This window comes from Ailuropoda melanoleuca, chromosome 4 (assembly GCF_002007445.2).
Source record: "Ailuropoda melanoleuca isolate Jingjing chromosome 4, ASM200744v2, whole genome shotgun sequence".
NCBI lineage: Eukaryota > Metazoa > Chordata > Mammalia > Carnivora > Ursidae > Ailuropoda > Ailuropoda melanoleuca.
The window spans coordinates 50,768,981-50,789,879 of record NC_048221.1 but is presented as its reverse complement, the minus strand read 5'-3'; the positions used below and the strand labels follow the sequence as shown (position 1 = coordinate 50,789,879).

Below are 20,899 nucleotides of genomic sequence, written 5' to 3'. Positions count from 1 at the left end.
TATAAGGCTTGTCCTTCCTTCCATGGTCTTTCTCTCGGCTGGTCGTGGTATCTTTAAATTTGCTATTTAATGTCCTTCTCAGTAAAGGAAAATTTGAAATCTAAATCTTCAGCATACGTTTTATTGTTCATCTTTATACTGCGCAAATGCCACTATAAGAGCATTTAAATCGTGTGTGAATTACACAATACGTATTTCAAAACTTGTATGTGCGTGTGCATTCCGTTCTTGCCAGAATAGGAGAGTCCACACAAAACTAAGTTGTCTTGATTTCACTTCATGAGATGTGCACATTCTGCCCATCCTCACTACTCCCGCTTTCTGATGCTCAGTATGGGGTCCCGTATCTTTCCCTTCCCTTTGAGGCCATCATTGCCAGTGTGAGTGGTGGGCTCAAATGGGAAGGAGCTCCAGTAAGAANAGGCTCGAAATGGGAAGGAGTTCCAGTAAGAAAGCACGTGATAGGGTTCCTCCGGTGCTGAGTGTGTCTTAGAGCACCACTGCCTGTCTCTGCTTTGGAAGCGGGTTCAGGTTTGAACAGAGTTGCGGCCTCTCAGAGCCCTGCTACCCAGTGAGAACACCTCTCTTACATAGCGCAGAGTCATTTGTATTCACTCATTCCAGGACTTTTGGGAAACACAGCTGTATCTTGTTGGATTTTTGAGCCCAATTCTGTCTCTGTTGGGGAAAAAATAGTTTTGTGTGTATGTGTTGTTGTTCCAATGAAAGAGGCTATTGTGCCCCCACCCCAAAGAATTGAAGGTCTGACATTGTATATCATAGAACCTTTATTATTTTTCCTCTAAATTCTTAGAAACGTACATACCACCCGTGCACTAGTTATGACACCATTTATAGACATTTAAAATGNGCCCGTGCTCTAGTTATGACACCATTTATAGACATTTAAAATGCATCTTCGTTTATAAATATTTTACATTTGGTCCATAGAACAGATAATTTTTCTAAATAATACTGTAATTTTTTTAAAACAGGCTCTGTATATAGTTTGAATATGTATATATTACATATATTTTTTATATAGAGATAGATTTACTTGGTGTTCTGAGAATAAATCCTTATTGCAAAAAAAGCATATATGATAATACAATATCTTTTCCCCCAGGGCAAATACTAAAAAAAGGTACACATATTCACAGTTCTCACTGGAATTGTACAACACATAATATTGTGCTATATTAAGTAGGTTTGGATGGAAATCGGTTAGAGGATTTCTTGCCAAACATCTCAGTTAGATTTGCATACAAACATTAAGTACACTGCATTTGTCTTAGAAAGACTTGGTCTTAGTTTCACATGGAAGAACAAAGAGAAAGTCAGAAGTCTTCCTGCCCTTATTCTAAAGGAATTCACACAGGATGGGGGGTGGGACCATGAGACACAGTGAAGGGTTCCTTTCATTCTAAACCCTATAGTTTAACAACACATATGCATTTTGATCATGGACTCACCAGTTGGCATTTGGGATGCCTTAGCAATGAGACTATTTTACAGATGACCTCAGGAAAAGGTGTGAGATTTCCTACATGATACCAAGTAAGACCCTATATACCACGCGTGGGGATGAATGGGTACGTGTGCGCGCCTTTATACGTGTACACGTACTTTATGCTTCTCTACAGGAATGTGCTTAATATTCTGAGGGTAATACCTTATTGCAAGAATGGGTATGCTGGTCACTGTTGGATGAGAATGACGAGAGATTAAAAAACCCACAGTCACAGTTATTTACCACAGTTATTAAGGATTAGTTGTAAAACACAGTTTGTGAGCTAACTAGCTAAGGAGCTACGGGGCACAACATACGATTTGCTACATGGGAACCCATCTTCCTGGCAAAGGAGAAACGCTGAGTCACTGGAGCTTGCAAGAAACTGTCTTTGCCTGATCTGCCACCTGCCACCACTACCACCGCCACGGANCACCGCCGCCACCACCGCCGCCACGGAGCCCAGGTCCAGAAAGAAACAAATACTACTTCTTGATGAAGCAGTTTAATCTCGGTAGCACTTGGGGGGGGCGGGGATGGGGGGTCGTCTGGATTAACACTAGCTCCTCAGTTAGTGGGCTGGGGAGAGTTTAGTGGCAGTGAGGGGGTTCCCACTGAGGAATATGAATGAAGAAGGCAGCAGTCTTGACTGGGGCGGCAGTGAGGACACAGCTGAAGGGGAAGCCGGAAAGATAAGTGCATCCATTTTGACTCAAGGACAGACAAACCTTCACCTTGATTTCCTCTGCACCTGATTTGTGCTCCATAAAACGGGGCAGCCTAAGAGAAACTGGGGCTCCTGATTAGGGAACTTCCCCAGCGGGATCTTAGGCCCCAAGAATGGCAATTAAAAANCAGAATGGCAATAAAAAAAAAATCAATTGTGCTTGTGGCAGTTTTCCAAGGAGGGAGTGAGGGAGCTGGGCCGTCTGGAAAGATCGCTATAGGGCCAGGTGCAATCAGCATGGCCTGGCTAGGAGGGGGCAAGGAAGGACGATCTGCAGATTGCTGTAGACGCAGCAGCAGCTGGGGGGGGGGGCGGCGGGGGAAACTGATGGAGGTCCTTGGGGGTTGTTTTGTCAAAGCTGCCTCGGGAAGGATAAACAAAAAAATGAAAGTCCGAGCTCCGCGGGCTCCCTGCTACTCGAGTGAGCTCTCCCTGGAAATCCCCATTATACGAAATGCCCTTTTCATGTGTACAGAGCAGCGTTCCAACGGAACCGAACTCCGGCAAAGTCCGAGATAAGAGTCATGGGTTTCGGCAGTAAGAGAACAGTCAGGAATATGACTAAAAGCCATGAGCGTGTGGTCTCACTGCATCGCGCTCGCTGGCAGGATAAAAACGATCTACCGCACAGTCACAAAGGCTGATTGCTTGATGCTTATGGGGCCCGGATTCAAAAGGTCACCAGCGTGCAGGTGCTGGGGCCATCGGGTATGTCTGCCCACGGCAGGGCCCACCGGGGGTGTGACTGTCCCCCACCTCCCCTCTCTTTGCATGGTGATGGTGTCTGGACTCGCCACTCGAGGTAGGTTGAGATAGACGGTATCTTCAGACATCAAGTGGTGGTCACGTTCAGCCAGGTGGGGGGTGAGAGTGTCGGGTCGGCAAGCCGCCAGACACCCCTAGATGTAGGCCTCTTTGCTGGCTGAGCCGCTGGCCTGGGGCTGCTCCGGACCGTTCTCTGGGCGAACGATGTCCTCGCTGGGCTGGATCATGACCTGGATGCGCTGTGGGCACCAGGGAGAATTTGGAGGAGGAAGACTGGCTGCTCCATTCCTCCACCTCTTCAAGTCTTTCCTGCCTGTTCTGCCTTCTAAACGCACCCTGACTCTGGCCTCATCCCCACATCCTCCATACTCTCTGGCCCCCTCACTGTTCCACACACATGCCAAACAAGCACCTGCCTCAGGGCCTTTGCACTTGCTGTACCCTCTGTCTGAGACATCCTTCCTTTCAGATAATTACACAGCTCCATCTCTGCCTCCTTAGGTCTTGGCTCAGTGTTCCTTCTCAGCGAGGCCTCACTCAGCACTCCCTAAAACCCCTTTCTACTCTTATTATTCTTCATAGCACTCATCCTTTATGTAACATGCTTTTATTTCGTTAACCGTTGGTCTTCCTCTACTAGAATATAAGCCTGGAGTGGGTGGGACTTTGCCTGTTTTTCTCACAACTGTGTCTCTAGCACTGAGAACACTGCCTGGCACATAGTAGGTGTTCAATACATATTTCCTGAATGGATGAATTTCCCACTACCTTCTCCACACATATTCCCCCAAAGCCTGTCCCCTCAGATCATGCACTGTCTTCAGATGTGCCCACTCCTGGGCCTTTGCACAGGCTATGCTCCCCTCCTCAAAAGCACCACCTCTGCCTCTCTGCCGCTCCAAGACCTGACTGCCTTTTGCAGCTCAGCATACGACTGTGGAAAATGAAAGCATCAGGCCTGGAGCTGGAAGAAGGGGCTGCAAGCCTCAGCTCTCCTAATAACTTCCTGCAAGCGGTGGGGAAGTGGTTTCCCGCTTGACCTCAGTTTCTCCATCTGTGAAAAGAGGAGGCTGGTCCAGGGGCTGCACATGAACTCCCACCCTGTGTTCCTCAGGCCACAGACCACAGAGCTCCCTCTTCTGGCTCCAATTGGTCTGGAAGGTCCATCTTAGTAGAAATAAGGTTGAGAACCACTGATCCAAGGCCTCCCAGCTGTGCCCCCCCCCCATATTCTGATTATCCACGTCTCCCCAGTGAATCTTCTCAGCTTACACTTAATCCATCAATGTCTCTAGCACCTGGATACCTCCAGCACTGCCTTGTTTCACTTGAGAATTCAATATCATTTAACAAAGAGCTGGTGCGGAACTAGAATGTGCTGGCAGCCCGGCCGAGGGCACCATGCCTTACATATTTCCTTGAGGATAAGACCACATTTTGTCTTTATTGAGCCCACAAAAGTGGTCTAGAGTAAGCCCACAATACAACGGACCCCACCCTTTACTTGTTTCAAACCCCTGAGACTCCTCATTATCCTCAAGATAAAGTTCAAAGTCCTTGTCCTATTTTCAAAGCCCTTCATGATCTGGCCTAACTTTCTTACATCCTCAATCTCATCTCTTGTCACCCCGTCTGCATCCTTCTCTACTCTACCCTCCAGCCACAATGATCTCCCTTCAGTTCATCAAAGGCTGTTTATACCCCTGGGCTTTTGCACATACTTCCTATCCCCTTCTAGGAACATTCTTTCTGCTTCTACTTTTAACTCTGGCTCATCCTCAGGCCTCTTCTTAGCTATCTCCTCTTTTAAGAAGCCTTCCTTAACCCTCCTCAACCCAGGCAGGGCTAACCCATCTCCCTGGTTTACCCAAATCATGGCACTTCCAACATTCTGTTGTCATTGGATATTGAGTTGTCTGTTTCCTAAGTAGACTGAGCTCCATGAGGGCAGGGGCTGTGCCCAGCACAGCAGGGGAAGGGAGCTAGCAATCTGAAAAGCGAAGAAGGGACCTACCTGCTTCAGGGAGCCCTTTAAGGTGAGGAACATGTAGGCCATGTACCCAGGGATGAGGACCATGGAAGACAGAGCCATGAGCCAGCCCACGCCCTGGCCCCACTTGGGGAACACGTAGTTTCCCATGGTGAGAGGAGTCATCTGCACAGCACTGAAAATGAACACACCCTGGGGAGGGGGGAGGAGAGGGGATGGGACACAGTCAGTCCCCCAGACTGGACAACCAAGGCCCCTTCCTAGACCCTGAAGCTGACCCTCACAAGGGCCTAGCATCGTGGGAATCCTGCACCGAAGGCCACTGCTAGTACGTTAGACATCTTTGTATGGAATAGGAAAAGGCTTCCCCTATGGGAGGACCACTAGCAAAAGGTGGCTCCTCTGTGAGAACCACCAGGAAATGGGACCCCTTCTGGGAGAACCAATTTGAAGTTGGTGCCCTCTCCCCAACAGAAAAAGGGACCCTTTCTGGGAGGACAGTAAAAAAGGCATCCTTTCCTCCAAGTTAACCAGCTTGGCAAACAGCAAGGATTGGATGTCAGCCTCGAGTCTGACATCAGCTGAGGGCCTTTGTGCAGGGCACAACCCATGCAGTGGCCTAGCCCCCACCCCAAGGACCTGGGGCAGCTGTCCCAGGCCTGCTCATGCCTCAGTTTCCTCCTGCCTGAGGGAAGAAAGGATGCTGAGGATGGGAGGCCTCCTTGAGCCCATGGCTCAAGCTTTGGAATCAGGCCCACCTGGTTTGAATGCTGCATCAACTAGCGGGGTGATGCTGGCAGGGTGAGCCTGGGTCCCTCAGCAGTCAAGTGGGGGCAAGAATGCTTATCTTGCTGAGGTTTGCACGGATGATGTAATGTGTCCGGTGTCATGCGGGGCACAGAGTAGATGCTCAGCAAATGGGATGGAAAAGTATTAGGGAATGGGTATCTTTGCCTCCAGAAATTTCTCTCAGGACCTGAGTCACCCCAGGGCTTGGTCTGGCCTCATCCTAACAGGGCTGGTCAGGACTTGTCCTTACCGCTACAATGATTGGGGTGAAGAAGGACCAGCAGAGTTTCCACCAGATGCAGGGCCTGGAGCCAACCATCTCTTGGATGTTGTCATAGAATCGGTTAACACCTGTGACATTCAGAGCGAGAGCAGGAGGAATGAATGAGCTGTGGGCACTGCAGGCTCAAAGTTTCTGTCTGCCACTTTCTGGCAGTAAGACCACAGACAAGGTACCTGACCTCTAGAAGCTTCAGCCTCTTTGTAACATGGGATTAGCGCTCCAGGGGTGGGGGCAGCTTGTTATCTAAGCATTCAATAACCCCCAGCAAGTGGGTTGTGTGAGAAAGCCAGGCACCTCACATGAAAATATCCACCAACAAAAGATTATGCTTATAAAGCATGTCCTCACCTCTCTCAGTGTCCCTCCCACCCAACAGCTAGCCTAGCCACTCCTTCAAAACTCTGCTGGACAGAGCGGTTTTCCCCGCTGCTCTGTTGCTACGAGCAATCGGTGATAGACTGCAAAGAACCACAGAGCCTGCAAAACACCGCAGGTATCACTAAGTTCCCAAGATTGACGTTGGGCATCACTCGGATTCTGTGCAAAGCCCCAGACCAGCGAGGAAGCCAGTTGAGGGGGAGGGAGGACGAGAGGGAGGGGCAGGTGGCAAAGAAAGTACAGTGAATATCAAGAACTAAGAGGGACCCGGGAAAACATTTCGAACACATTTTCTTGCTGGGATAATCAAAGCGCAGGGAAGGACATCCTTTTGACTATCATGCAGCGGACTCTGGAACCTCAGGCCACAAAATAAACAAATAAAATCATCGGTTCCTCCATTCTTTGCTCTAAGGGAGTGCGTGCTCTTCACCATAGCCCCGCTTTTGTTAAATATTTCACTTTAGAACTTCTTCTTTTTAGTGTTGATGTCACTTTTCTAGATAAAATCTCAAACCCTCTTATCCCAAAATTTATGAAGAAATTTTGGCTCCCACTTTAAATGAATTTATTTATTTATTTATTTTAAAGATTTTATTTATTCGACAGAGATAGAGACAGCCAGGGAGAGAGGGAACACAAGCAGGGGGAGTGGGAGAGGAAGAAGCAGACTCATAGCGGAAGAGCCTGATGTGGGGCTCGATCCCGTAATGCCGGGATCACGCCCTGAGCCGAAGGCAGGCGCTTAACCGCTGTGCCACCCAGGCGCCCCTAAATGAATTTATTTAACCCATCTTAAGGTGTCTCTTAAATATGGGACACCCTGTGCTAACTTGATCAAATTGTTGTGAGGACCAAATACAGTTGACCTTTGAACAAAGTGGCAGCTAGGGGCTCTGACCCCCCCACCCAACAGAGTCAAAAATCCGGATGGTGATGGGTAGTAAGGAGGGCATGTATTGCATGGTGCACTGGGTGTTATACGCAAGTAATGAATCATGGAACTTTACATCAAAAACTAGGGATGTACTGTATGGTGACTAACATAACATAATAAAAAATATTATTATTTAAATAAATAAATAAACAGGAAAAAAAATCCGCATCTAACTTCTGACTCCCCAAAAACTTAACCACCAATAGCCTACTGTTGACTGGAAGCCTTACCAATACCAAGCAATTGATTAATACATACTTCGTATGTTCTGTGTATTATATACTGTGTTCTTGTAATAAAGTCGGCTAGAGAAAAGAAACGTTATTAAGAAAATACTGCACTATATCAAAATGAGTATCAAAAAATACTGTATTGTATTTATACACAGAACAAGTAGGTTGTACTGTTCCAACCTGGGTTGTTCAAGGGTCAATTGTCAACTAACATATAGAAAGGGCTTGGTGTTCAAGCTGTATCTGTTGAATGACAGCTGAAAAATGAACGAATGAATGAGGGAGGGAAGGAAAAAGGAGGGTTGACACTCACCGTAAAACCAGGAAATGGAGACACATTCGAAGAACACGAGGAACAGCAGGCTCATGCCACTGGCAGAGTAGTAATCAAACAGTTTGAAGACATAGATGCCCCCCTAAAAGAGGAAAAGCAGTGAGAGGGGGTCCAATTCCCACCAGGGCCCAGGGCACTCAGTTCACAGCCAACCTGGGCTCTGCCGTCTGGCGAGGTAGGTGTGAGACAACACTGCAGCAAGGAGGCTTAAGGGAAGATTAAAAGAAGCATTGAAGGCCTAGTAACTAGGAGGGGGTGTGATCATTAACTCCCTGGGAATTGGGAAGCAGATGTCTGGGAAGAGCAATGCCCCACTTCTGGGAATGCTGGAGGACTGAGAGGGGAGCTGGTCATCACATCCATCTCTCCACAAAGCTAAATCAGTTATATCTTTCCCCTGCTTAAAACCTTCCATGGCTTCAACAGGACATAAATATAACACATCAAAAAGTTGAGAGAATAAAATAAAAAATAAAATAAAATAAATGAAAAACAAAATCCAAATGGCTTTGGTCTATAAGTTCCTACGTGGCCTGGTTCTGGACCCTCCACCTATCTGCTCACTCCCTTTGCCCCTCAAACTTACCAAGCCCATGCCTACCTCAGGGCCTTTGCACCTGCTATGTTCATCTTCCCCTGGCTGTCTCTTCCTCATCATTTGAGTCTCAGTTCAACTGACACTTCCTCAGAGGGCCCTCTCCTGACTACTCTGTCTGAAGCATCATCCCTCACTGGTCATTCCCTGTCCCACTACCGTCTTTTCTTCATGGCACTGAACGATCTCTGAAATGATTTGTCTGTCAGTCTTATCCACCAAAGTGTAAGCACTAAGAGAGCAGATATTGTGTCTGTCATTCACTGCTGAGTCTCCAGTGTCATGACAGGCCCACGGGGAGTGTTTAACAACTAGGGAGGAATAAAAGAAGAAATGAACAATATTCTGGGAATGAACTGTATTTGAATGCAAGGGTAGACCCACAGGGCTGAGTTCATGGCTTTAGGGTCATTCATATTTACCGTACAATTCATCAGTTATGTGTATGCCTTCTGACTAGGCCAGGAGGGCCTTGAATACAGACAGGACTGCTCATTAATATCAATAGTAAAAGAAAAGTGGAAGCGGGGAGAAGGGGCAGTGTCAATGTCAAAGGCCCAACTCCAGCTCCACTGTCTAATTAATTTGTGTGCATTTTTAAAAACTCAGTACCTTTACCCCCTCCTCCCAAAAGCAGTCCTGGGTGCCCCAGGCTGAGTTAGGGGCTGTATTCTCCAGCTGTGTCTTATCTTTTCTAGCTCAGTGTCTGTGTCTCCCACTCTCCCACCCTGAGGACAGGGTCCCCATCTCCCTCACTGCTGTGTGTGCAGGGCTTGGCACAGAGATGGTGCTCAAGGAACAGATGAAGGGTGGGGGCATGAGGCTGGGGCGGAGAGGACCTGCAGGCAGGCCTGGGGCAGGTGCATCACAGGCCGTGCCCGGTGAGCTCACCTGGGTGATGTTGGAGAGGCCGATCAGGTAGGAGACGATGCAGACAGCAGCGATGAAGAGCTCCCTGCGGCCGCGGAGGAGCCTGGGGTACTCATCCACCAGGGCCGTGATGAAGCCCTCCACGGTGCAGAACTTCGAGGGGGACGAAGGTCAGCCATGTGCGGCAGACCCCAGCCCCAAGCCACCCAGAACCTGACTCTCTGGAGCAGGACTGAAGGGATCCGGCATTGTCGGGACAGCAGAGCCAGGGAAGCCCCAGGATCTGAATCTGCCTCTGCCTCTCTTTGTGACCTCAGGAGAGTCCCTTCCCTCTGGACAACAGTTTTCCCAACTGGAAAATGGGGAAGGTGGCTGAGCTGGTCCACCCTGAAGTATCATGTGGTGGAACAGTCTATGGGTCTGAAACTCTTGGCCATCTTCCTGGGGGCCTAAGACAATGGCCAATGGCCTCCTCTCCCTGCTTGTTCCCAGACCAATGAGGCTGGGTGGGGGCTCCAGCAGGTGCCAGGGAGGGTGTCCTCACCTGGCTGTCAATGCCCAGCATCAGCAGCATCGAGAAGAAGAGGATGGCCCAGAGGGGAGAGATGGGCAGCTGCGTCACCGCCTCTGGGTATGCCAGGAACGCCAATCCAGGGCCTGTGGAGGGAAGGACAAAAAAGAAGAAGAAAAAAGGTACTGAGCACCTACTGCATACCAGCACACCACCAATTTCTAAGCTTTATTGCGTTTCATCTTCAGAGGAAACTCTTGGGTGAGTGTCGTCAGCACCCTCTTTCCTAAATGAGGATACAGAGTGTGTGCAGATGGGGGAGGCAGTAGGGTTGGGGCCAGGGGCCCAGTGAGATGAAAGGAGGGACTGTGGCAGTTTGGCCCATTGCGGATGGTGCAGGTGCAGAGAGGAAGCCAGACGGAGAGATACTCAGGAGGTGGAATGGGCAGGTCCTGGTATTGGTCGGTTTATGGACTGAAGGTGAAGGATGATGCTGGGGCTGTCCTGGCTACGGGACGGTGGCACCCTTTGCTGCAGCGGGGAGCACAGGGAAGGAGAAGGTCTAAAGAGGTGAGTTTGGGACATACTGTATTTGAGTGTCTGGGTGGGGGTTAGTCAAGAGATCAGGGGAAAACTTGGAAGGAGAAGGAAAGAAATTGTAACCTCCCCGGGTCTGGCTCAGGAAAGGGGGGTGGTAGCTGGGGAATGCCAGAGAAACAAGCTGGCCCTTGTAGAGAAGATGAGGACATCAGTGGAGAAAGTTCCTTTCCACATGACCAGTACAGTTCTCCATGATGGGGAAGGGACAAGTCCTGCTAACTCCCCAAGCCACAGGGCCTCTGCTGTGCACACCGTGGGTCCCTCATGTTCACTGCTTTCCTGGCTAAGTAGGGAGGCAGGGGTTGCCTGGGGTTCTCCTCAGAGCCTGCAGCATTGATGACAGTGTGGTGAGCAGAGTGGGTACAGCCTGCTTGGTGAGAACATGTTTAGAAGTGGGACAGAAGCAAAGATTCAGGTCATGGGGGACGAGCATGGTGTCATGGTCATGGTGATGAGTATGTCATGGTCATGGTGATGAGTAGGAACAAAGTTTATACCCCAGGGAGCAAGACTCAGTCTTCTCCCTGCAAAAGGCAGGATTGCACAGGAAGTGCCAGTATGGCCAGAGATTAAGAGCCTAAGCTTTTTGATCAGCCAGTTTCTCCACCTTTCTAGCTTGGTGAACATGGTCCACAAGCCTCAGTTTCCTCACCTAGTAAATGGAATAAAAAAGCATGCACTCCATAGTGTTGGAAAGTTTCCCGTAAAATGCTGCCTGCTCTGCCTGGCACTTAGTGATGCCCAGTGCCGGGGAGCCAACACACCACACTCATCCCTGTCTCTGTCTCTGGCCTTTGTACTGGCTCTTCCCTCTGCCTGTACGCTTCTGCCCTGGCTCCCCCTAGGGATGGTGGGAATGACCGCAGATCCCGCGTGTTAGCCCCTCCCACCCCAGGAGCCCTGGCCCTCCCATGCGCGGCGCTGACCTGAGGCCGCCACATCAGCAATGGACCTCTTGGTGACATGAGCCATGAAGCCCACGATGGAGAAGATGACAAATCCCGCGAACATGCTGGTGCAGGAATTGATACAGCAGACAATGATGGAGTCCCTGCAGAGAAGAAACGGTAGACTCAGTGAGGGTGGGGCTGGCAAGGAGGTGAGCCAGGAGCAGTGGTTAGCGAGGCACAAGGGGAGGGGGCCGACGAGGGTGCCTGGGAGCAGGGTTACAGGGCAGGTGCCCCCAACCCATCCCAGGGAGGGGGTGGAACCGGAAGGAGGAAGTGGTTTAGAGAGGAGTGGAGTTGAAAGTGGAGAAAGGCCACAGGGCGTGGTCTATAAGGGAAGTGACCGCGCGTGGGCGTGGCCAGGAAGGAAGGCGCTCCTGGGCTCTCTCACCTGTAGACATTGTTGTGGAAAGAGTTATAGCTCCCAAGAGCGATCAGGGATCCCAGCCCCAATCCGTAGGAGAAGAAGATCTGGGTTGCCGCATCCAGCCACACCTATAGGTAGAATGTACAAAAAACAGTCAAAATTATAATCATAGCCACAGTGCCCCGTGGCGTTTTGCATGTGGTAACCAGCTGTACCTGGCAATCATCTCAGTTTACATATAAGGTTAGAGAAGGTGCAGTGACTTATCCTAAAGCTGGTAAATGGTGGCTCAGGACTCAGGTGTGCTCTTAACTCAGCCCGTGGGAGCGGGAGTCCGGGAAGGCCACTCACCTCCGAGTCGGACAGCTTGCGGAAGTTGGGTGTGATGTAGAAGAGGATGCCCTCCTCGGCCCCAGGCAGCGTAACTCCACGGAAGAACAGGATGATCAGCATGATGTACGGATAGGTGGCGGAGAAGTACACCACCTGGGGGGAAAGTCGGCAACCATGCCCCCTCCGGCGCGCCCATCGTTCCCTCCCCCCACTTCACTTACATCCCTATCTGTTGTGGCCCTGGGCTTACTTCCAGTTTGTCTTCCTCCAGGAAGCCTTCCTGGATTCCTGGCTGCGTTTGTCCACTTTTCTGAAGTCTCTCATTGGAGTCTCAACCAACCAGCTCAGCACCTGGTTTTTCCTTTCCCCTACCCCTCCTTTATTTTTTGACTTTTCTCTAAATTATTCAAGTAAAACAGGGTGTCAGGAAAATTTTGAAGTTACACACACACACACGCACTTAAAGTTCCCTTCAACAGCCCCCGGAATTTAAGTTAGGTGAAGGAGAGGGCTTGTCTTGTTCACTTCTGTTTTCCCAGCACCTAGAACAATCCACGGTTTATAGGAGACACTCAATAAATGCCTGGTACATAAATGCACAGATGTTAACATTTTAATGTTCCTCTTTTGAGACTTCGCTATGCATGTATGATCACACTTTCTTACAAAATGGTGCTCCAATTATGTGCTTGCTTTTTCGTTTTACATGTTTAAAATTTAAAAAACACAGTGTATACTTTGTTTATTAAACATTGTTTCATTGTCTCATAACAATGTGATTTTTAATTATGCAAAATAGTCCCTCAGGAGATTCTAACATCTCTTTAAAGTCTCCCCTACTGTTATCCATTTGTGCGAATCTCACTAATACTACATCGGAAACCCTTGTGTATACAACTTTGCCTACAAAATTATTATACCATTCTTGGGAAAATTTTCTAGAATTAATGACCAAAAAGGGATAAATTTCTCAATGGCTTGGGATCCATATTGCCCAATTACCTTCCAGAAATGAACTTCGTCCAGCATTTCAGAGCACAGCTTCCCCACAAAGGTGCCAGCACTGAGTATAATCATGAAAAACATTTTTTTTGCCAAATTGATAATCAAAAGACTGATGTCATTGTCTGAAATGACATTTCTTTGCCTGCTGTTGTGAAAGAGCAGTTTTCAAGCTCAATAATCCTTGTATCGCACAGTCTGATGTAACCCTATTTTCTGGACAGTATGAACTGTTCTCCGGTTAGTTTCATTTCCCTGAATGGATCTGGGATTCTTCAGGGTTAGGAAAGGTAGCCATGACCCACTAGAAAAGCCCTTGTACTGGGAGTTAGGAAAAGGGAATTTGAAGCCACCTGTGGCACCTATAAGCTGTGTGTTATTGGGTCAATTTCTTATCCTTTCTGAGCCTTGTTTTTTTCTGGTCTGGAAAATGGGTACAATCAACCTGCTGACTCAGAAAGGTTGTATGAGGACACACAACATGCTTAATATGTATTGCCTAGGTCTTGTACCTGACTTTGTCTTCCATGTTTACCATGGAGCCAGGTACACAGTAGGCACTCAATAAATGTTTACTAATGGCTTGGATGACTCACTCAAAAGACAACTGATACCATGTATGGTCTACCTACAAGGTGCTAGGCATATGCTACATACTTTGCATAGATTATTCTCCTCAGTCTTTATGACAAACCTGTAAGGTACTGTTATTGTACCCATTTAACAGATAAGGAGACTGAGGCACAGAGAGGTGAAATGACTTGCCAAAGCACACATAGCTAGGTATCAGGAGATGGAGATTCAAGCTCAGCTCTCTCTCTTCCAGAGTCCTTAGGCCCTACATTCTTCTTCTTAAAGTTGGGCTGGGAGAAACCTGTGCCCTCCTCTTGCCTGCCTAATCTAGGGATGCATCAGAGAGGTTTTGTCCCTGGTTTTGGATCTGAGAATGTGGTAGGCCCCCCTGGACTGGAATTGGGCAGTTTTCCATCAGCCGTACTCATGCCCCAGTATGGAATTCGCGAAGTTTCTGTTTTGCTCATGTCAGCTTGGGTAGTCCAGACCTCCCTGCTCTAGCGTGATTCAGTTCAAATCCCTTCTGTTCCTTACTTGCTGTCAGAACTCAGACAGATTTCCTCTAAGTTTCCTTCAGGCCAGGGTCCAGTAAGAGCCTGGGATATCTTCTGTCCCTGGACCCCTGGGGTGGGGCTTTAAAGGGAAAAGGATGGGAGTGAGGCCAGTCCCCTTCCCCCTAACTGATGGGCAAGCTCCCCAGATGTCCCCAAGCTGGACCCCCCAGCTTGACCTGGCTCTGCCCTCGCTGATAATAAAAACAAAAACAAGTACAATTCCTCTTGTTAGCTGCCGAGTACTTTACAAAGTCACCATCCCATTTGATTCTCCTGACAAACCAACAGAGAAGCCCATTTTTCAGAGGAGTAAACTGAGTTTCAGAGAGCTGAAGTGATTGGCCTGAGGTCACCTAGCCAAGTCAAAAGCCAAGTTGGGATCTGAACTCAGGACTGTTTTCAGTACAGAGCCTGAGTATTTAAATATTCATTGATCCATCTCTGTCCCTCCTCCAAGGCTGGGATGTGGAATATTCATCTCTGGATCACCCTAGAACAAGACTTGGTATAGTGGAGATGCGCACGGACAGTTTGTTCAATGGTCCTTGAGCAAAGTTTACCATCTGTTTTGTGATGGCTCTGTGTGACTGACTTATATTATCATACTTCATCCTCACACTGCCCAGGAGGTAGGTAACATTATTATTCCCATTTTATCGGAAAGAAAACCAAGGCAGAGAGCGATGTAGGGACCTGCTGCACTCCAGGTTCAGTGGGGTTCCTGGAAGTGCAGACTCCTTGTGCAGGGTGGAAATCCCCTTGTAGACCCATCCCCTTCTGGTCCCCCCTGTGCACATGCCTTACCTTTCCAGTCCAGCCAACACCCTTCCAGATACAGAAATACACAAGGATCCAGGCGATGGCCAGGGTGATGGCCAGAGGCCAGCGGATCTGTCCTGGCTTATCCAGCCCGTCTGTCATCTGATGCATGTTCCGCCTGGTGGAACAGTGGAGGGAGCAGAAAGTCACGTGGGGCTGGTGGGACCTGGAGTGGCCTGGAGGTGCCCAGGGAACGATATCTTCCACTGTGACCGTTGTGACATCTGTGATCACTGAGACCCAGAACCTGGCAGGAGACTGTGGGGCCCATTATACTAAACAGTAGAAAGTGTTATTTGCTCAAGGGACCTGACAGTGCCTTATTTTGGCCACGATTATTGCTTACCTGGTTTTGGCTGCAGGACCCTCCTCGCAGGACCCTCACCTTCACTTTTGCTCTATCCCCACTCCAGCCCCAGGGATCCTTCTAAAATATATGGCTGATTGTATCACCCTCCTCCTTAAAAACCTGCAGTGAATAGTTCCCTACTGTCCTTGGAATGAAGCCCAATCTCCCCAGGCCGACCTTGCAAGGCCCTCTGAGCTGGCCCTGCTTCTCTCTCCAGTCTCAGCTCTCCCCAAAACCCCTCAAACGCTCAACAGACTGGATGACTCCCATCCCCTCACCTGTGCCTGGTTTGCTCTCACCTGCCTCCAAACCTTCATGCATTCTATTCCTTCTGCTGACACCTGTCTCTCCTACGTGGTTTTCACCTTAGATGTCACTCCTCACCTGGGCTCATCCAGGTACCAACTTGGGGCCCTGACAGCCCCCCATGCATCCCCTCCTCTTAGTGCTGGTCATCTGGCGTTGCCACTCTGCCTGTTTGCTTATGTTTGCCATATCTCTAACCAGACTGCACATAGTAGGTGCTCAAGAAATGTTTATTAACGAAATGGCTCAATGCAATCCTGAAGGTGTGTGAGACAATTGTATGTGGCAGATGCTGGAAAGAAGAAGCAGCTGGAGAAGAATCTGATTTTTATTTGTAGGGAGACAGCCTAGCCAAGGACGTTTCTGCACAAAGAGACTCGCATCACGTGTTCTGACACCCCCTAAGCACAGCTCCTCCTGGCAGCTTATGCAAGGTGCAGTGGAACCTTCCAGGGTGCTCCCAGGCCCTTCCAAGCTGCCCAGCATGGATGCTTCCTTCATGCCAAAGAGACTTGGATCCCAAGACCTCTTTTTGTAAAATTAATATCCCAACACACATCTGTTATGCGCTCTTCTGAAGATACAACCAGCATGGCCTTCACTATGAACCATGCGTGTGTGTGTGTGTGTGTGCATGTGTGTGTGCATGTGCGCACGCATGTGTGCACCTTTACTCTAAACAAATTTGGGTTTCTAAGTAGACTGGACTGGTTTTCCGGATGAACTGGGATTTTGTTGGCCTGTGCTGGTTACTCCCCTCCAGTGGCATGCCCCCCACCTTTGTCCACCCTACCCCATGCCCCAGGAGGCTGGCCGCTGGGGCTACCTCACTGGTCCCTGGGCCTCTGGTTTCTAGCTAGGTTTGGCCAATGCCAGGAGCAACTGGGCAGGAGAAGCAAGAAGGCAGGAATTCATTCTCTCTAGCTTGTGTCTAGTGGCCCTTTCCATGGTCCAGCTCTCTATGGGGGAGGAGAGGACTTCAATCTCTCTTGTTTCTCCCTTAGCCCTGAGCCCATCACCAGCTCCCATCACCCTTTTGAGGGTGCCTCTGTCTCCGGCTGGCCCTGGCTGGCAGGCACCCGCCCCACCCTGCTGGCCTCAGACTTACTCCCAGAACTCTACCACGGCGCTGGTCATGTTGGTGGTGTTGACGACGCTGTAGTTGGAGAAGCAGCGGTCGGTGTTCCAGGGGTTGTCACACTGTTTCCACGGCAGTGTCTGCAAAGGCACAGTGGCACAGACAAGCCCTGTTGAGCCCCCAGGGGATGGCAACAGTGGTCCCAGCGCACTTCATCTTTCTTCACAGTCCCCTGAGCCTCTTCCAAGCCATCCATGATCTCACCTCCCCTTCCCAACAGCTCCCAGATGCAGGTCATGTTGAGATCCCCATTATGGAGATCAGAGAGGGGCAGCCACTTGCTCGAGATCACACAGCTCCTAAGTGTCAGAGCTGAAATTTGAACCTTGATCATTTCACTCTGAAAACCAGCTTTCCAAGCTGCACCATAAAGTCTCGTGTGTTCATCCCGGGGCCACTTCCCAGCTCTGCGACCTCAGGTAAGAGATCTTGCCTCTTTGACCCTCTGCACACTGATGTTAACAGTGAGAAGAGTGCTTGTTCTTTGCAAGGTACAGTGCTAAGCCCTTTACACGTATTTACTCCTTAACCCTCCCAACAACTCTATGAGGCAGGTTTCACTTTTACCTTCGTTTTATAAATAAGGGCACTGTGGCTCAGAGAGGTTAAGTCTCTTTCCCAAAGTTGCACAGCTGGTAGAGCCTGGGGTCAGGATTTGAACCCAGGCAGTCTGAGTCCATATGAAATGAGCTAACAACCGCCATCTTAAGAGGGGGTGTCAGGAGGATTAGATGTCAGCCCACACGAAGCCCCTGGCTCAGTGGCTGGCCTGGAGCAGGCATTTGGTTCACGGTGCTATAACTTTCGGGGAGACTGGGGCTGCGGAAGACACACCGTGCCCGCCCCCCCACCAACCCAAGGAACAGCCCTATCGGCAGAATGGTAGTTCGGTGGACGGAGGGTGGGCTCTGGGTCTGGCTCCTTCTGCAGGGGGCGGTCCAAGGGGCCACTCACGGTGGTGAAGGAATTGTACAGGTAGTAGATGGCCCAGGAGATGATAACGATGTAGTAGATGTTCAGCCAGAAGGACAGCACGGCGGCGGCAAGGCCCACACCTGGGAGCGGACACGACATCGTATGTGTTCAACACAGTAGAAATAATAACTATCCCAGGGAGCACCATTCTTAGCATTTTCCAGGATGTCCACCAGCTCGCTGGACCTTGGAGACAGGTGGTATTGAGGCCACGAGGCTAAGACAGAGGGAGGAACTTAGCTAAGGTCACACACATCTGGCAAGGGAGGACTTGGGTCTGGGGCCCAGCACTGGCTGGCTGCAGGTGGGGTGGGGGTCTTGGCTTGCCAGACGAGAATGATTCTCCATGGATCCATCTCAGGGTCTGTCAGGTACTGAGCAAGGGAGCAAAGAAAGTCATACCTAGCCCTGGCTGGGGAAATAAGCTCACGGGACAGGGTAGGCTGATGTGTGTACAGGGTCTCTGGATTGGGGCCTCCTGTCCACCTCCACCGCTCTAGGTCCTAGCCCGGGGTGCCATCTGCCACCTGGCCCCTCCGAGGGCTCCACTCTGCTCAGAAGTGAACCAAGCAGGTCCCTCTCTCCAGGGGGCCGGGAGGGTCAGGAAGGCCCTGGTTTCATCACAAGTCTGTGGTCAGGAGCACTGCCATGTGGCCCCACTCTGCAGACTTACCCTTGAACATGGGGGCCAGCTTCCACACCCCCAGGCCCCCGATGGATGTGTACTGGCCCAGGGAGCACTCCAGCAGGAAGAGTGGGACCCCCGCAAAGATGAGTGTCAGGAAGTAGGGGATCAGGAAGGCCCCTGTGGGGTTGAGAAGAGAGAGGCTCATGGTCCCAAGGCTCTGGAGAAGCCCCATTCAGAGGGAGTATCGAGGCAGGATGTTCCGGGGTCCCAGCCACAATTTCCTTACACTCTGTCTTAAAAGTAGTACCCATAGCCAAAATGAGGTCCAGGGATGTCCTTTGCTCAGAGTACATCCCTTGTTCTTTGCAAAATGAAGAGGCGAACTTTTTGGTATCGTTAACAAAGGACAATCGTCCTTTGGGAATCTTTTGGTAAAGGGACAAAAACAGGAAACGGGGCCTGATCTTTAGGGGACCCCTTTCCCTACTGTTGCCCCAGAAAATGCCCAAGTGTGACACTCTTCATGGGGTCCAGACCCGACGGGGAGGTTGCCAGGCCGGCACCTACCACCACCGTTTTTGCCGCAGAGATAGGGGAATCTCCAGACGTTGCCCAGGCCGATGGCGTAGCCCACGCAGGACATGAGGAAGTCAAAGCGGCCCTTCCATGTGTCTCGGTCCGGAAGGTCCGCCGCCTTCTTCTGCACCTTGACCACCAGAGTTTTGGGTTTGTCATTGGCCACGGGGGCCTCGCTGACCTCCGTGGAGATCTGCCCGTCGGCCACCTTGCTGCCATTGGTTGCCATGTCTCGGAGTTTGGACACAGAGGTCCTGGCAGATGGACGTGCGATGTCGGCCCCGGTCCACGCAGACAGCAGTTTTGCGGCTCAACGTCACCCTAGGAGAACAGAGGCATGGGGTGACAGGCATGGAAGGGTGACCAAATCTTGGAGTTGCCCCAAAATAACAAAAATAATATAACCCACAAACAAACTACGGGCCAGAGAAGGCTCTCTCAGCAGCCCTCTTTCTCCTGGAGGAAGGACAGTGCCTTCTGTTCCCAGACTTGGGGGGGGGGGGGGGGGGTGTGTTGATAGCTCCCGAACTATCTGTGTCATGTGCCCTCTCTCATGCATCTTACTCAGAGAAGAAAACCGAGGAGACCAAATTTCCAGGCAGAAATAATAAGTGTTCCTCATCTTTGCCTCTCAGGGTGCAATTAGATTTTTCATACCCTGAGGCCGTAGTAACCATGGCCAATGCAAGCCACGGACGGCCTTACCATGGGGCAAACAGGAAGGTGACCGGCCACAGGTGGCGGGTGAAGGTGGTAGAGGAGCACAGACTCTAATCATGATCGAAGTCCTCTTTCACATTTGAGCTGTGTGACTGTGAGAAAACCTCTTAACTTCTCTGGGCCCCGCTCTCCCTGTCTTTTTTTTTTTTTTTTAAGATTTTATTTATTTATTGGAGAGAGAGAGAGAGCACGAGAGTGGGGAGGGTCAGAGGGAGAAGCAGACTCCCTGCTGAGCAGGGGGCCACTTGCAGGACTCAATCCTGGGACTCCAGGATCATGACCTGAGCTGAATGCAGATGCTTAACCGACTGAGCCCCCCAGGCGCCCCTCCCCCTATCTTTAAATTGAGTATGATACCAGTATGTCAGGTTGTTGCTCACTTATTCAGCAAGGATCCTGTGCCTGGCAAATGGTGGGGACTTGTTAGTATTTTGTCTGTAGTCCCCAAACCTGGCTGTGCTTCCAAGTTGCTTGCAAAGCTCTGTAACGATCGAGTCCCAGGTCCCACCCCAGATGTCCCACATCAGAATCTCAAGGAGGTGAGTCCTGAATCTATACATTGAACAAATTCTGCAAAAGGAGCTTCTTATGCTGACAGCCAGTACCGGCCCTCAGTGGAAGAAGGACCACTGGTTTACATGACATCTCTGACCCAAGTCAGTCCACCTACACTCTGTACTCTGCTTGTCTCTTTAGTTCCAGAGGCAGCATGAGCAGAGAACGGTGAATGACCTAGGACTCAGCCCGGTCCTGGGTTCAAATCTCTAGTCCACCTTTTACAAGCTGAGCAACCCTAAGTCCTACTCTTGATCGTTCTAGCCTCTGTTTCTCCATCTATAAAATGGCAGTAATCTTATCTGGCTTGTAGAATTGTGGCAAAAATAAGCTTTCATGGCTGTACGGGTATTTTTCACTGGACTGGTTTAGAAAGAGAATTTGGCTCATGGCTGTGATTACTTTGGTTGTGGATGTTACCTGATGATTTTCGGGGGTGGGTCAGCTCCAGGGCACCTCTCTCTGCCACCCCTGGTGCAAGCCTGCAAAGCAGAGACGAGGAGGGACCCTACTGAACCGGCAGAGGTGGCTAATG

General features: G+C 50.0%; 1 protein-coding gene across 1 annotated transcript in view; it reads right to left on the bottom strand.

Annotated features, from left to right (window-relative positions):
• Positions 1-2,637: 2,637 nt before the first annotated feature.
• Positions 2,638-20,899, bottom strand: part of SLC6A1 (solute carrier family 6 member 1) — a 41,016-nt gene continuing 22,754 nt past the window's right edge. Inside the window, exons 2-15 of the mRNA XM_034658773.1 lie at positions 19,081-19,410; positions 18,559-18,690; positions 17,865-17,965; positions 16,881-16,990; positions 15,103-15,235; positions 12,188-12,322; positions 11,861-11,964; positions 11,449-11,573; positions 9,956-10,068; positions 9,433-9,564; positions 7,926-8,028; positions 6,032-6,132; positions 5,017-5,184; positions 2,638-3,241 (exon numbers count right to left, since the gene is read on the bottom strand). Coding sequence (XP_034514664.1) covers positions 3,137-3,241; positions 5,017-5,184; positions 6,032-6,132; positions 7,926-8,028; positions 9,433-9,564; positions 9,956-10,068; positions 11,449-11,573; positions 11,861-11,964; positions 12,188-12,322; positions 15,103-15,235; positions 16,881-16,990; positions 17,865-17,965; positions 18,559-18,690; positions 19,081-19,318 — 1,800 coding nt within the window. The 5' untranslated portion in view covers positions 19,319-19,410 and the 3' untranslated portion in view covers positions 2,638-3,136. The remainder of the gene's footprint in view (positions 3,242-5,016; positions 5,185-6,031; positions 6,133-7,925; positions 8,029-9,432; positions 9,565-9,955; positions 10,069-11,448; positions 11,574-11,860; positions 11,965-12,187; positions 12,323-15,102; positions 15,236-16,880; positions 16,991-17,864; positions 17,966-18,558; positions 18,691-19,080; positions 19,411-20,899) is intronic.